Source organism: Triturus cristatus, chromosome 5_2 (assembly GCF_964204655.1).
Source record: "Triturus cristatus chromosome 5_2, aTriCri1.1, whole genome shotgun sequence".
Taxonomy (NCBI): Eukaryota; Metazoa; Chordata; class Amphibia; order Caudata; family Salamandridae; genus Triturus; species Triturus cristatus.
The window spans coordinates 797,061,648-797,074,976 of record NC_140588.1 but is presented as its reverse complement, the minus strand read 5'-3'; the positions used below and the strand labels follow the sequence as shown (position 1 = coordinate 797,074,976).

The window sequence follows — 13,329 nt, the reverse complement described above, 5'->3', positions numbered from 1 at the left end:
TGATAAGGATCTTGATTCAGAGACAAATGATTTTTATTCTCTCTCTGACGTAACTTGGTCTGATGGTGCCTCTGATTCAGGTGGAGATACCCTGTCTAGCAATGAACCGCAATCAAAACAGAAGGCTAAACTACTTTCTGCCTCAGACTCCGCGACAACGGTACGTTCCTTGAATCTTTGCCCAAAGAGTCTTGAAGGCCAAAAACAGGCGACCCTGAACTGGGATTATACACTTGGAGATCAATTGATGGGCATTATTAAACCTGACTCAATTACTGGCTCAGAAGCTGGGCTTAATCCAGCTCCTTCTACATTAGAGTCTATCATGCAATGTGTGGCTGCACACCGAGAGGAGTCCCGGGCGGAAAGCAAGAGATCACAGAATGCCTATCGTAAACTTCAAGGGGCAATCAGGAAGGTCGCTAAGACCTGTAAGGATATAAGTGACCGCATGACTGATATTGAGACTCGGACAGAAGTTTTGGAATTAGAGGTTGCTGGCTCCAAAGGCCAAGTGGATGCTCATGAGGCACGATTAATCGATATTCAGTGGAAACTTGAGGAGGGGGAAAATTATCAGCGTAGGAACAACCTGAGATTTTTGGGTATTCCGGAGGGAAGGGAAGGGTCTGACCCTCGTACTTACATTGTTCAATTATTGCAGACCTCCTTGCCAGAATTGGTTGGCTGGGACTGGCATAAGGAGGTACAAAGGGCGCATCGAGTCCCTTTTTCTATTCGTCAACCTGTTCGTCCTAATGCTAAACCTAGGGCATTATTGGTATATTTTGGGAAATTTTTGTTGAGACAAAGTGTTTTTGAAAGAGCTAGACCAGATGCCCAATTAAAAGCTGAGGGGTTTTCTTTTTTTGTCAGACCCGACTTCTGCCGTGTCACTGTGGAGCGCCGGTGGCGTTTACGTCAGATGATTAAGCCCTTCCAAGAGAAAGGAGCTCAGGCTTTTCTTTTAAACCCTGCTCGCTTAAAAGTAATTTGGAGGGACACTACAAGCCTTTTTACATCTGAGATAAAGGCAAAGGAGTTTTTGGATACAGGAGGGAAGGTTTAATCTCAGGCGTAATCAGTTTAATATCGGATTTTGGGTAACCCCCCTTTTTCTGCAGATGATTAAGAGAGTGTTAGATAGTATTAGATAGCTAAGATACGTTTATTTTCGGGAGAGCACAATATTCATCCTCTACAGACCTGGTTGGTCTGTTGCCTTCACTTGCAGGGTGGGTGGGCTGGGTGGGTTGGCTGAGAAGCCGAGGGTTAGGGAGTGGGGTGGGAAGGGAAGGGGGTGGAGCTAAAGTTTCAGGGAAATCAGGCAAATTTGGTAAAAAGTATAGGTCGATTGATATTGAGTCATTGAGATGTTTTAAGTCACTGCATTGGAATAAAAGCTACTATGATGGGTAAGCTGAGAATCTGTTCCTTGAATATAGGGGGTTGAACGATGCTGGCAAACAGTATAGATCTGCCGAAGTTATTCGCTCATGGGGGGTAGATGTTATTTGTCAACAGGAAACCCATATACCTTTTCAAAAGAGAGGGCTAAATAGTGTCCCTGGGTTTAAACAGGTGGTCTGCTCGCGTCAGACTACTACTACAAGAGGAGTAGCTATACATACCACCACTCGGATGTCTGAGATGGAGCGAACCTTAGCCGATAAATGGGGGAGATGGGCCATAGCCCTATTACCTTGTAGAGTAACTTTATGTACAATCTATGGCTCTAACTTTGACGATTCTGATCTGTGGGACGAGTTGGAGCTTGAGCTAGCAGCCTGGCCTTCCCCACTTATAGTTTGTGGGGATTTTAATATCCATTTAGGTATTTCGGATATCTCTTCGGGAAGGTATGCTGGAAGGAAGCCACGGGTATATAAGGCTCTTAAAGCCTTAGCTGGGAGCCATGGATTAGTCGATGTGTGGACGCGTAAGGTAGTAGGAGATGCCGGGTATACTTATTTTTCCTGCCCCCATCAGAAATATGTTAGACTAGACTATTTTTTATATATCTACCTCCCTTATAGACCGTGCCAATATACGGAAAATCCCAAAGATCCTATCAGATCATAACCCGTTGATACTCGAGGTAGAGCTCTCGGCATATCTGAACCGCCCTAGCAAATGGTCCTTTGATAGGAAACTTCTTGTAACCGAAGGATTTGTAGATCATCTTAGGAGATCGACCAAGCAGTTTTTTGACATAAATCGGTATAGTGCGTCAAGGGAAATTGTTTGGGATACATTCAAAGCATGTTTAAGGGGGGAAATTATAAGTTTTGCTGGACACCTCAGGAAAGAGCATAGGGTGACCGTGCAGAAACTTATGGCTGATCTCTCTATGAATGAGGAACTACATCTTAGATCTATTGAAAGTAAACAGAAGGATGCCGCGAGGCTAATAGAACTAGAAGTGATAAAGGTTAAAGCCAAATTAAACGGAATATACAATAATAGGAATGCCAAAATATATCAAACACGAACCAGGGAGAACTATGAATATGGGGAAAAGACCGGAAGACATCTTGCATTAAAATTAAAACAGAGGACGGCTGCTAACAATATCTTGGAGGTTAAACGGGGTGATGGGAATAGTGTAACTGATCCTCAGGATATTCTTCAAGTTTTCGCTGATTTTTATGGAGATATTTATAAATCTCAGACTGATTCTCAAATAGCAGCAGGCCAGTGTCTAATTACTCCTACTCCTAAAATTATACAGGAATTGGAAGAAGATTTTACACAAGCCGAAGTTAATGAGGCACTACAGACCATGGCATCCGGCAAGGCTGCTGGTCCTGATGCAATTCCTATAGAAATTTATAAGGTTTTGCAGCCTGAGTTATCGCACATGCTTCTGGATTTATTTTTAGCAGTACAATATCATGGTACCACACCCCATTCTTGGAAGGATACTAATTTAATTGTTTTTTTGAAAAAAGGGAAACCATCTGTAAATCCAGCCTCGTATAGACCAATTTCCCTGATTAACACCGACGAGAAATTATACTCCAAAATTATAGCCAACAGGCTATCAAAAATAATAGCCTCCTTGGTTAGTCCATGGCAGCATGGCTTTATTCCTGCTCGTGGAACAACGGATCATGTGCGCCGGGTGATCTCTTTATTTGATATCACCGAACAGACGGGGGTCAAATGTCTCTGATTTTATTAGATGCACAGAAAGCCTTCGATCAGGTTGAGTGGGCCTTTCTTTGGCAGATCCTAAACACCAATGGCTTTGGACCTCGTATTCAGACAGCCATAAAGGCCATGTATTCACAACCTTACACAAGAATACAAATGATGGGGATGGAATCAGGGAGAATTAAGATCTCACGTGGCACCAGACAGGGATGTCCGTGCTCCCCGATTCTTTTTGCTTTGTACATAGATCCTTTAATCAGAGCTATGCTTAATGATCAGGCTATTAAACCTATAGTGGTCAGGGGATTTAGCACAAAAATCTTAGCTTATGCGGACGACATTGCTATAGTCACCCCTGACCCCCTGACTGCGTTGGTCCGTATTGAGGCTCTTGCATTAGAATTTGGTCGTCAATCTGAATACAGGCTGAATACAGCGAAAACTAAGATTGTTTGTTCTAATAATACCCCGCTCAACGATGCTAGGAGATCCTTGGATGCTACTTACCTAGGGATTAATATAAGTGCGGGCGCTTCAACTATTTGGGATTTCAATCTGCCACAGCTGCTAACTAAGATCAGCACTGATTTAAAGCGCATAGATAAACTATATATTTCCATCATAGGACGTGCTAATATCATTAAAATGACTGTTTCCTAAAATTTTTTATCTTTTCAGATGTATCCCAATTGAACCCCCTAAAGAGTTTTTTGTAAAAATTGACGGGATATTCTCTCAGTTTATATGGGGGTATAAAAAGATTAGAAGATCTATAAAGTTGATGACTTTGCCACATAACCGTGGCGGATTGGCTATCCCCCATATGAAATATTACTTTTGGGCTGTAATGCTGCAGCAAATGATTAGTTTATTTCGACCAAAATTTGGACTAGGTACAACTTCGGCGATGTATAACACGGACTCCCCTCCTTCTGTCTATGAGCTAGCACTAGGAGATTATGCACCAGGCGTTTTACTAAGGCAATTAGACGGTAGCTACTATAAAAGAACGCGGTTCAAAATAGTCAGAACCGCCTGGAGTATCTGGAGTAAAATAAGTAAACTTCTGAGGATCCCCAAGTTACATAAATATCACGTTATTTGGCGTTCGTCTATCTTCCCACCTTTATTTTATGATGATCTAGGAAAAACCTGGGAACAGGCTGGTATAAATCTAATTGGAGATTTATTTGTGCAATCCGAGTTAAAATCCTTTCAAGCGCTTAAAAGTCAATTTGGGGTGGAAACTAAGACTTTCTTTAAATATTTACAATTTAGGGAGATTATTAAAACCGCAAAGTTTCAAATAACTGGATTCGACGACATTCCGATACTTGATTGGCTTGGGTATAGGCAGCCTCGAATAAAGGATTTATACTCAATCTTGCTGAATGCCAATCAAGATGATATTGTCAGCTCCGAAAGTGTTTGGGCAGGCTTGCTAGGGGATCCTGACGTGGACATTTGTAGGTCTCTTTATTTGTCAAAAAAAATATTTCTCGCAGCTAACCTTAAAGCTCAACATTTTAAAACTTTGTTTAGGCTATACTATACTCCTGCTAAACTCTTCAGCTGGGGGAAAAGGGAAACTGACCGATGCCCTAGATGCAATTATGGCCCGGCAGATATAATACATATGTTCAGTGGATGTAATCAACTTGTTAATTTGAAGGCAAAGACAGAGAACTTCCTTAATCAAGTTACTGGTGGTTCGGCACGACTAACACCAACTCTGATTATATTAGGGATTGATGATAGTTTATGTTTGGATTCTTCCCAAATTTATTTTTATTTTATGGCCTCGGCCATTCTGCGTTTAATCATTGCAACTCATTGGAAGGATCCTGAACCACCCTCCTTTCAGGAATGGTATTCAAGACTTCATCATGTTTTTAACTTAGAGAAGGCTCTTTACAAATGTAAAGGAAATCGAGCCAAAAGAAGAGGTCTTCGGGTATGGGGCCCGATTTGGGAAACTGATGAGATTTAGGGATGTATTTCTTTGAATTGTTTATCCGGTATTTTGAAATGTATAGCTGGTTTTGTAATATGGTATTTGCAGTGATTAATCGGTTCTTTCCCTCTGTGCGTATGATTATTTCCTTTTTTCTATTTTTTCTCAGTGTAATCATGTTTCTCTTGATTTCCCTGTGCAAACCAATAAAAATATTAAAAAAAAATAAAAAAAAGCAAGACATCACCAGTTTATTATGAATGAACGAACTCTTATGCTTTGTTTCCATTTTTTTGTATGCCTTTTTGTCATAGTTGCCGCAGCCCAAGCAATAGCTGATGAAAGAAGAAATCTGAGTGGAAATAGCCCTGTATCTTCCTCGGGAAACCTCAAGGCAACCACCAAACCAGGTATAATCATTTTCTAACTTGGACATTCTTCCAAATGTTATAGTTGTAATTCAAAGTTACTCACAACTTGATTTCTCCTCTCTGATTCTTTTTACAGTGATAGATGGTTCAACACTCCGAACCGATGAGAGACAAAGACTAGCCAGAGAACGGAGAGAAGAGAGGGAAAAGCAAAATGGTAAATGTAATCATTTGCTTTTTATAATTTAGCCTGTTTTCTTTTTACTGTAGGTCACCATAATAGGGTCTTCATTAATATTCTTCAGCTCGAATATAGCCACAGTTGTTTGGGGATCCCAAACACACACACACACACCTGTAGAAAATTTGTGAAGAAGACACAATTAAGAAGTTACTTTTCTAAACACACACAACTCTCTAGATACATCTTTAATGTGGTTTGATAATTGAAGCCATGCTCAGCATGAAGATTCTGTTGGTGCTTGTATTAGTGACCAACAACAAGCTGTTCCAATGTTTGACTCATACTTGACCCACCAGGTAAAGAACATTGCATCCTTCTGGTACTCATAAAAGAGAGTTAATGGAGCCATTTCAAAAGAGGTTGGATTCGGCACTGGCTTGATTGCTGTGTTCTCACATCCTTGAATCATTACCTGTCGTCGAAGTGTGAGTCCCACGGTATTATATCAAAGCAATTATACTAGTTGCATAGGCTAAGCCTTTGTTTAAAAAAGAACCCAAATTAGACATCAGCCAACAGCACCCTCTAGAACCTTCCCTACAGAGGCTTGTTCTCTCAGAGTTTCTACTGCATGTCGTGTGAAGGGAGTCTCCCTGAGCTCAGCTCAGTTATTTCTTCTGGTTTCCATAACCTTCTATCAGGTCAGATATATATTACTTTCGGTATCCCTGGGGATTTTCTGAACATGTCAGACAATTCAAAGAAGGGATTTTTAAGGTCATGTAACACGTGCAGCAAAAAGAGACTTTACATTTATGATCCTCATAAAAAGTGCATTTATTGCCTTTATCCTTACCACACAGTCCGAAACTGTAAAATATGTCACACTTTCTCACAGAAGACTCTCAAGGACAGAGAGAGAAGACTTCTATTGTGGTTGCAGAGACTTAAATCTAAAGACAATCCTGTGTCTGAGGTGAAGCGTGATGATTCCCTTACTTCTGCCAAGTCGCAAAAATGAGAGAGCTCATCAGAAAAGGGGCCTTCTGAACATCCTAAAAAGGCCCTTAAAAATGTCATCATGAAACACCTGGTCATTTCAGGAAATATCAGGAAACGTCTCACCACAGACCTTCTTCAAAGGTTCCTTCTGAGCCTTCTATGCCATCTGAGAAACCTGTTCTTGGCAAAAGGTCTTCTTTTTTTTTTTTTTTTTTTTTTGAAAACCTTTATTGATATTTCAATCAATTACACGTATGGGCCTACAACCCCCGGGGCCGGCCGCTAAACAGTCAGAATAACAGAAAGCAAGTATATCACAGTCAGCACCTCGGGGTGCAAAATCTCGACGCTAGCATACTCTCAGTCTCTGAACAGCCCAAGTAGGAGACCAGGATAATAAAGGTTTACATTTTATAATAGAAGAGGATGGAAGGATCAGGTGCCAAACAGTTTCCCAGCAGCGAAAAATGGCAGGCAGAATGATGAACGTAAACAATAAACAGCAGTCTATCTAGGCAATGGCGCTGAAACAGGAAGTTCAGGATGTGAAGGAATGACACGGCCATTTGCGCCTGCAACCCCCCTGCTCCAAGACCCAGGAAACTCCACGGAAATTATGGCACTCCGGAAACAGCAGTGATTAACAACAAAGGAGTTCTACCATGCTGATCCCAGAAAAAGACAAAGAAGAATAAGAGAAGAAAAGGAGGCCATAGAAAAAAGAGGTTAAAGACTAAAGAATCCCCCCCCCCAACCCCCCACCCTGCACCTCTGCAGATGAGTACGGCCCCCCCCCCCAGCAGTGTGCCTGTCGCCCCTGAACCAGACCCGAAATATAGAAGAAACAGAGAAAAAGAGTAGAAAAAGAGCCCCCACCAGACGGGGGGGTAGAAAGAGTATTAATAAACTGGAGGAGGGCCTGTAAAACACGCCCCCGGCTTCTCCCTCCCGCACCATACGTTTTCCCGCAAAGCATACAATACAGAACACGAAATCGACCCTGTCAAAGTGAAGTAAGGAGCATTACACACTTGGTACACTAATAGTTATGCCGTGAGAGCACACAACTCCCGAGCCCGCCCGCCTAGTAGATGACCACCTCTGAAGGGTCAGCCTCATCCTTGGCCACTCTTTGCAAACCCACCCATGCATACCCCTCGTCCCAGTGCCATGTCCAATGTTACCAGGAAGAGAAGCGTCCAATAAAGATCAGGAAACGACACACACAGGTAGGGTAGAGGGCCCTGAGGATCGACACAATCAGCTCTATGGAGGGTCGTCTTTCCCAGTGCTGAGCCAGGATTTACACTGCACACCAGGCCCAGGAAGGCGGAATCAGGCAGAGCAGGCGACCGTTGCTTGGATGTTGCCTGAGTCGTCGGAGGCCGCGCACGGGACAAGGCCACCACCCCCCACTCAGGTCCAAAACCTCCGGAACAGACCAGATCCACAGCCAGCTGATCGCACGTTAATATACTGTCCGGAGAGTCCAGGCGTGCACTATTCACAGGGGCGGCCACGACACCGTCCCCCCGTGCGCGGTGTAAGAAGTCCCAGTGTACCTGGGGATAGGCAGGCGGCAACTGTTCCAACGCTGATGTCACTCCATCGAGCTTGCTCCCCAACATCCAGGCGCCTTGAACCAAGGTGGAATGGAGGGCACCGAGAGCCTCGAGAAGGTCACCGTACCCCAGTACAGCTCCCGGCGCTCGCTCCGCTACGCTCCTCAGAGTCGCACCCTCCCAATCCTGCTGCAAGCCAGTGTACAGGATGGTGGACACTGTCCTAACAAAATGGCCGCTGGGTAGATCCAACCCAGATCGGGACCGGGACTCAGGCCCAAGCGCCTCGGGGTCCATGGCGCTGGAAACAGGGTTCCGGGGGCAGGCAAATGATGTGTCCGGTGTGTGGTCACGGGCCACAGTCGTCCCCACCACAGACCAGCGCCCGCAAAAATCCGGGAGGAGCCCGCGAGAATCGGGGCGAGTCTCGGGCGGCGTCCGGGCAGCTCACCAGCGAAGGCCGAGGCAATCACCGGAGAGTCTTGGAGTTGCCACCTCGGGCACGCACTCGTTCCGCTACGCTTAGTGGTAGGAACGACCACGGCGAAACTCAGGCCGACATTCGCACCACTCCGGCAGTCCGACCCCACACAGTCACCGAAGGCCGCTGTTGTTGCACTGCCGCCCGGCCACGGCGTCCACTCGAGGTCCCGGCTCCAGGGCTGCACAGGCCGCAAACTTCAGACGGACATTTCTCCGACGGTACCGCTGCCAGAAACTTCGGGGTCACACGATCGGTTGCCGCTCGCGTTCACCAACACGGGCGGATAGCGCAGGCTGAGGATCTCGTGCAGGATATCTGTGCGGGGTGCGGAGGTTCACGGAGCCGGGAGCCTACGCTGCCATCCCGGTCGCCATCTTGGCTCCTCCCCCCGCAAAAGGTCTTCTAAATCCATCCCGTTGACGACCGGATCTACTCTGACTGAAATAATAACGATTTCTGTGAGAAGTTGGCCTGGCATATGCTGTCTACTAGTTATAGTGGGCACCTTGCACCACTCCAAACAACCCTTATTGATGATAGGTTTAAAGACAACCTTGATTGAAAGCTAGCCTAGTGGTAGCTATGGAGAGCAGCCTTCAGGCTAAGTCTTGAAGGAGTGTAAAGCAGCTTGGTTTACCAGATTATAACCTCTATATATATTATATGTATTTATTTCTAAACACTCTACTAACCTCTTTATGAAGTTAGAGAGCAAGGCACGCAATAATACAGTTCTAAAACGACAGTAAATAGCACAATATACAATGGACCCTAGGGGCGGACCAAACCATATATTAAGAAAGTGGTATAAGAACCACAACTTGACTAGACGCAAGGCCTAGAGCCTGTGGAATCGCTGGGACCCCAAAGAACTACCCAAGATAGTGACACAGGGGACCCACTGGGGACGTGTGCAGTGTGAGAACACAGCCACAAGCTCTGTTAGCTTCTATGGGGAAAGTCGCGGTTAAAGTTTAAGGACACTTAGGAGAGGACTTTGAGCAAACCCCTTTAGACTTTGGTGGGTGTTGGCCCTAGAACCCCCTGAGCACCGGAATACTCGAGTTACCTCACCCAGGGAAGTCAGATGCATAGATGTCAAATGGTGTTGGGTCGCGTCGTCGTTTTCAATGGCGACCTACTGCAAAGTGCTGCTGCCGGGAAGAAGAAAAGTGTCCGGTGTGATCCAAGCATGGATCGAAGATCAGAAGAACCTGAAAGCAGAGGGGACAGATTCTGGGTCACTTGCCAGTGACCAGAGGCACGATAGACGAATGCCCACCAATGTCAGGTGTTTCAGGTGCGAAGAGGTGAAGCTGGACTCTGCTGCTACGAGGAGAGCTGGATTCAAGCTGTCCCACGAAGGATATTGAGTGCTGCGTTGTCGGTGCCCGTATTGGACCCAACAAGCCTTGGCAACAGCAACCCACGCAGGAAGAGAAAAGATGCTTCGGTGCGGACCAGCAAGGTCCTGGGGACTCCCCAAGTGATGGAGAGTCAGGGAACGTCTGGAGCAACCAGGTAAGCCCAATTAAAGTTAGTTACCTTCACAGGGACCCACCAGTCGACGGACCAGGGATTGCGAAGGGGGAACAACCTTTACAACGCAACTTTTACAACGCACTACCATTACAACGAAACTGTTATAACGCGAGTGCATTGACAACGCAGGACATTACAACGCAAGTCTTTACATCGACTTGCACTAGATGGCGTGCTAACATTAAAAATAGTGTAGTTTACTATCCCAACACCTTCCCTACTGTTACGTGGACTGGAGTTGGAATAGTAAATTACACTTTTTTAATGTTAGCACGCCATCTAGTGCAAGTCGATGTAAAGACTTGCGTTGTAATGTCCTGCGTTGTCAATGCACTCGCGTTGTAAAACTTTCGTTGTAACAGCATGCGTTGTAACAGCATGCGTTGTAACGTCCTACATCCATTGCGAGGGGACCTCGAGAGAAAACACAAAGAGCCAGCTCACGGAACACTCGTGGAGTGTAGGCGGGCAATCTTCGGTGCAAATGCTGCTCAGGGTCAGGGCTACAAGTAACCTAAAGCTCAGCTGTAGGCGTAGTTTGAAAGCTGATGCTTCTGCAAATGGTCGTGGTGTCCAGGGGTTCGGGTTGCACAGTCTTCCACGAGGGATACAGGCCTCAGAATTGCTGAGTGCACAGATCGACTTCAGAGACCACGGAAACCCACTTCCTGTGTTTGTAAAATTCTTTGGAGTCCGGCTGGAGCTTTGGAGATGCAAACCGGACAGATGCGTCTTTGGTGCCTGCCAAGCAGGGGAGTAACTCATTTACTCCAAGGGAGATTCTTCAGTCATCTAGTACAGTGTAGATCGTCGAAGATCCAGGATTCAGTATCTGAGTTTCGTCCAGGTGTTATCTCAAGTCCTGTAGCCAGGGGTTCCTTCTTTATACCTAAGGAAGGGGTTGGACATACTCTGGGGAGCCACCTGTGGGAGGGTCAGGAAAGAGGGGTGGCTACACCCATTTCCTTTGTCCAGTTTCGCGCCAGAGCAGGGGCTGGTAGCCCCTGCAACCGGTTTGAGCTGGACTATGCACAGGGACACCAAATGTGCCCCCAATGCTGAACTTCAAAGCACTCTTGAAGTGCACCCACCCAGCCCTAATACACTAAAGCCTGTCTGGGAGGTGGTGACACCTCCCTGTGACAGGAAACCTATTGTCCAGGCCTCCCCTGCCGGAGTTTCGTCCAGCAGCAGGAGGGCAGACTTGTGTCTGTGGCTGGCAGCATCTATTTTGTGATGCCAGGGCTCAGTTAGCTGGCACCGGGTATACCGGTGCTGTCATGTCTCTCCCTCTAGAAGGGTGGGATCATACTCCGACACCAGTTACTGGTGTGGGGGTATGATTCCAAGGTGTTTGACACCAAACACAACATGTTTCCGTGCAGCCATCCCAAAGTTAGCATTTACCATTTGGTTATAATGCACTTAAGAGTGTATGGTTTGGCTGCATCACAAACAACCCCGGAATAAAGGTTCCGAAGGCTGCAGAGGGGCTCTGCTCATGCATCAATCAATCAATCAATGGCATTTATAAAGCGCGCTACTCAACCGGGAGGGTCTCAAGGCGCTGGGGGAGGGGTATGTTACTGCTCGAACAGCCAGGTCTTGAGCTGCTTTCTGAAGGAGAGATGGTCCTGGGTTCGCCGCAGGTGGGTGGGGAGGGAGTTCCAGGTCTTGGCAGCCAAGTAGGAGAAGGATCTTCCTCCGGCGGTGGCTCTGCGGATGCGTGGAACGGTGGCGAGGGCGTGACTGGTCGATCGTAGCTGGCGGGTGGGCGTGTAGAAGGTCATGCGGTCGTTGAGGTACTTGGGGCCCAGGTCGTGGAGCGCCTTGTGTGCGTGGGTGAGGAGTCTGAACGTGATTCTCTTGCTGACGGGGAGCCAGTGCAGGTCTCTCAGGTGTCCGATGATGTGGCTGTGTCGGGGGAGGTCCAGGATGAGTCGTGCGGAGGCGTTCTGGATGCGTTGGAGTCTTTTTTGAAGTTTGGCTGTGGTTCCGGCGTAGAGGGTGTTCCCGTAGTCCAGTCGGCTGGTGACGAGTGCCTGGGTAACGGTCTTCCTGGTTTCGGTGGGGATCCATCTGAAGATCTTGCGGAGCATGCGCAGGGCGTTGAAGCATGAAGATGAGACGGCGTTGACTTGTCTGGTCATCGACAGGGAGGAGTCCAGGATGAAGCCCAGGTTGAGTGCGTGGTCCGTTGGTTTGGGAGCGGTGCCCAGGGCCGGGGGCCACCAGGAGTCGTCCCAGGCGGAGGGTGATGATCCCAGGATGAGGACTTCCGTCTTGTCTGAGTTCAGTTTAAGGCGGCTGTTCCTCATCCAGTCGGCGATGTCTTTCAACCCTTCGTGTAGGTTGGCTCTGGCGGTGGTGAGGTCGTTGGTGAGGGATAGGATCAGCTGGGTGTCGTCTGCGTAGGAGATGATGTTGAGGTTGTGTTGGCGTGCGATGGCTGTGAGGGGGCTCATGTAGACGTTAAGGAGGGTTGGACTGAGTGAAGATCCTTGTGGTACGCCGCAGATGACTTCGGTGGCTTCTGATCTGAACGGAGGGAGGCGGACTCTCTGGGTTCTTCCGGCGAGGAACGAGATGATCCACTCCAGTGCTTTCTCTCGGATTCCGATGTTGCTGAGGCGCTTCACGAGGGTGCGGTGGCAGACTGTGTCGAACGCCGCAGAGAGGTCCAAGAGGATGAGGGCCGCTGTTTCCCTGTTGTCGATCAGGGTTCTGATGTCGTCGGTGGCTGCGATGAGGGCGGTCTCGGTGCTGTGGTTGGCCCGAAACCTGGACTGCGAGGGGTCGAGGGATTCGGTCGTCTCGAGGAAGGCGGCAAGCTGTCTGACGGTCTTCTCGATGACTTTGGCGGGGAAAGGAAGGAGCGAGATGGGACGATAGTTCGGTGAGGTCTGCCGTTGGTTTCTTCAGGAGGGCGGTAAGCTCGGCGTGCTTCCAGCTCTCCGGAAAGGTGGCGGTGTGGAAGGAGGAGTTGATGATGTCCCGGAGATGGGGTGCGATGATGGCGTCTGCTTTGTTGAAGATGTAGTGTGGGCAGGGGTCGGTTGGTGATCCGGAGTGGA

General features: G+C 47.3%; 1 protein-coding gene across 21 annotated transcripts in view; it reads left to right on the top strand.

Annotated features, from left to right (window-relative positions):
- MAP7D3 (MAP7 domain containing 3) overlaps nt 1–13,329 on the top strand; it is a 1,121,308-nt gene that overhangs the window by 106,464 nt on the left and 1,001,515 nt on the right. For all 21 annotated transcript variants that reach the window (XM_085607948.1, XM_085607945.1, XM_085607942.1 and 18 more), the window contains 2 exons: nt 5,425–5,520; nt 5,618–5,698. In XM_085607948.1, coding sequence (XP_085464074.1) covers nt 5,425–5,520; nt 5,618–5,698 — 177 coding nt within the window. The remainder of the gene's footprint in view (nt 1–5,424; nt 5,521–5,617; nt 5,699–13,329) is intronic.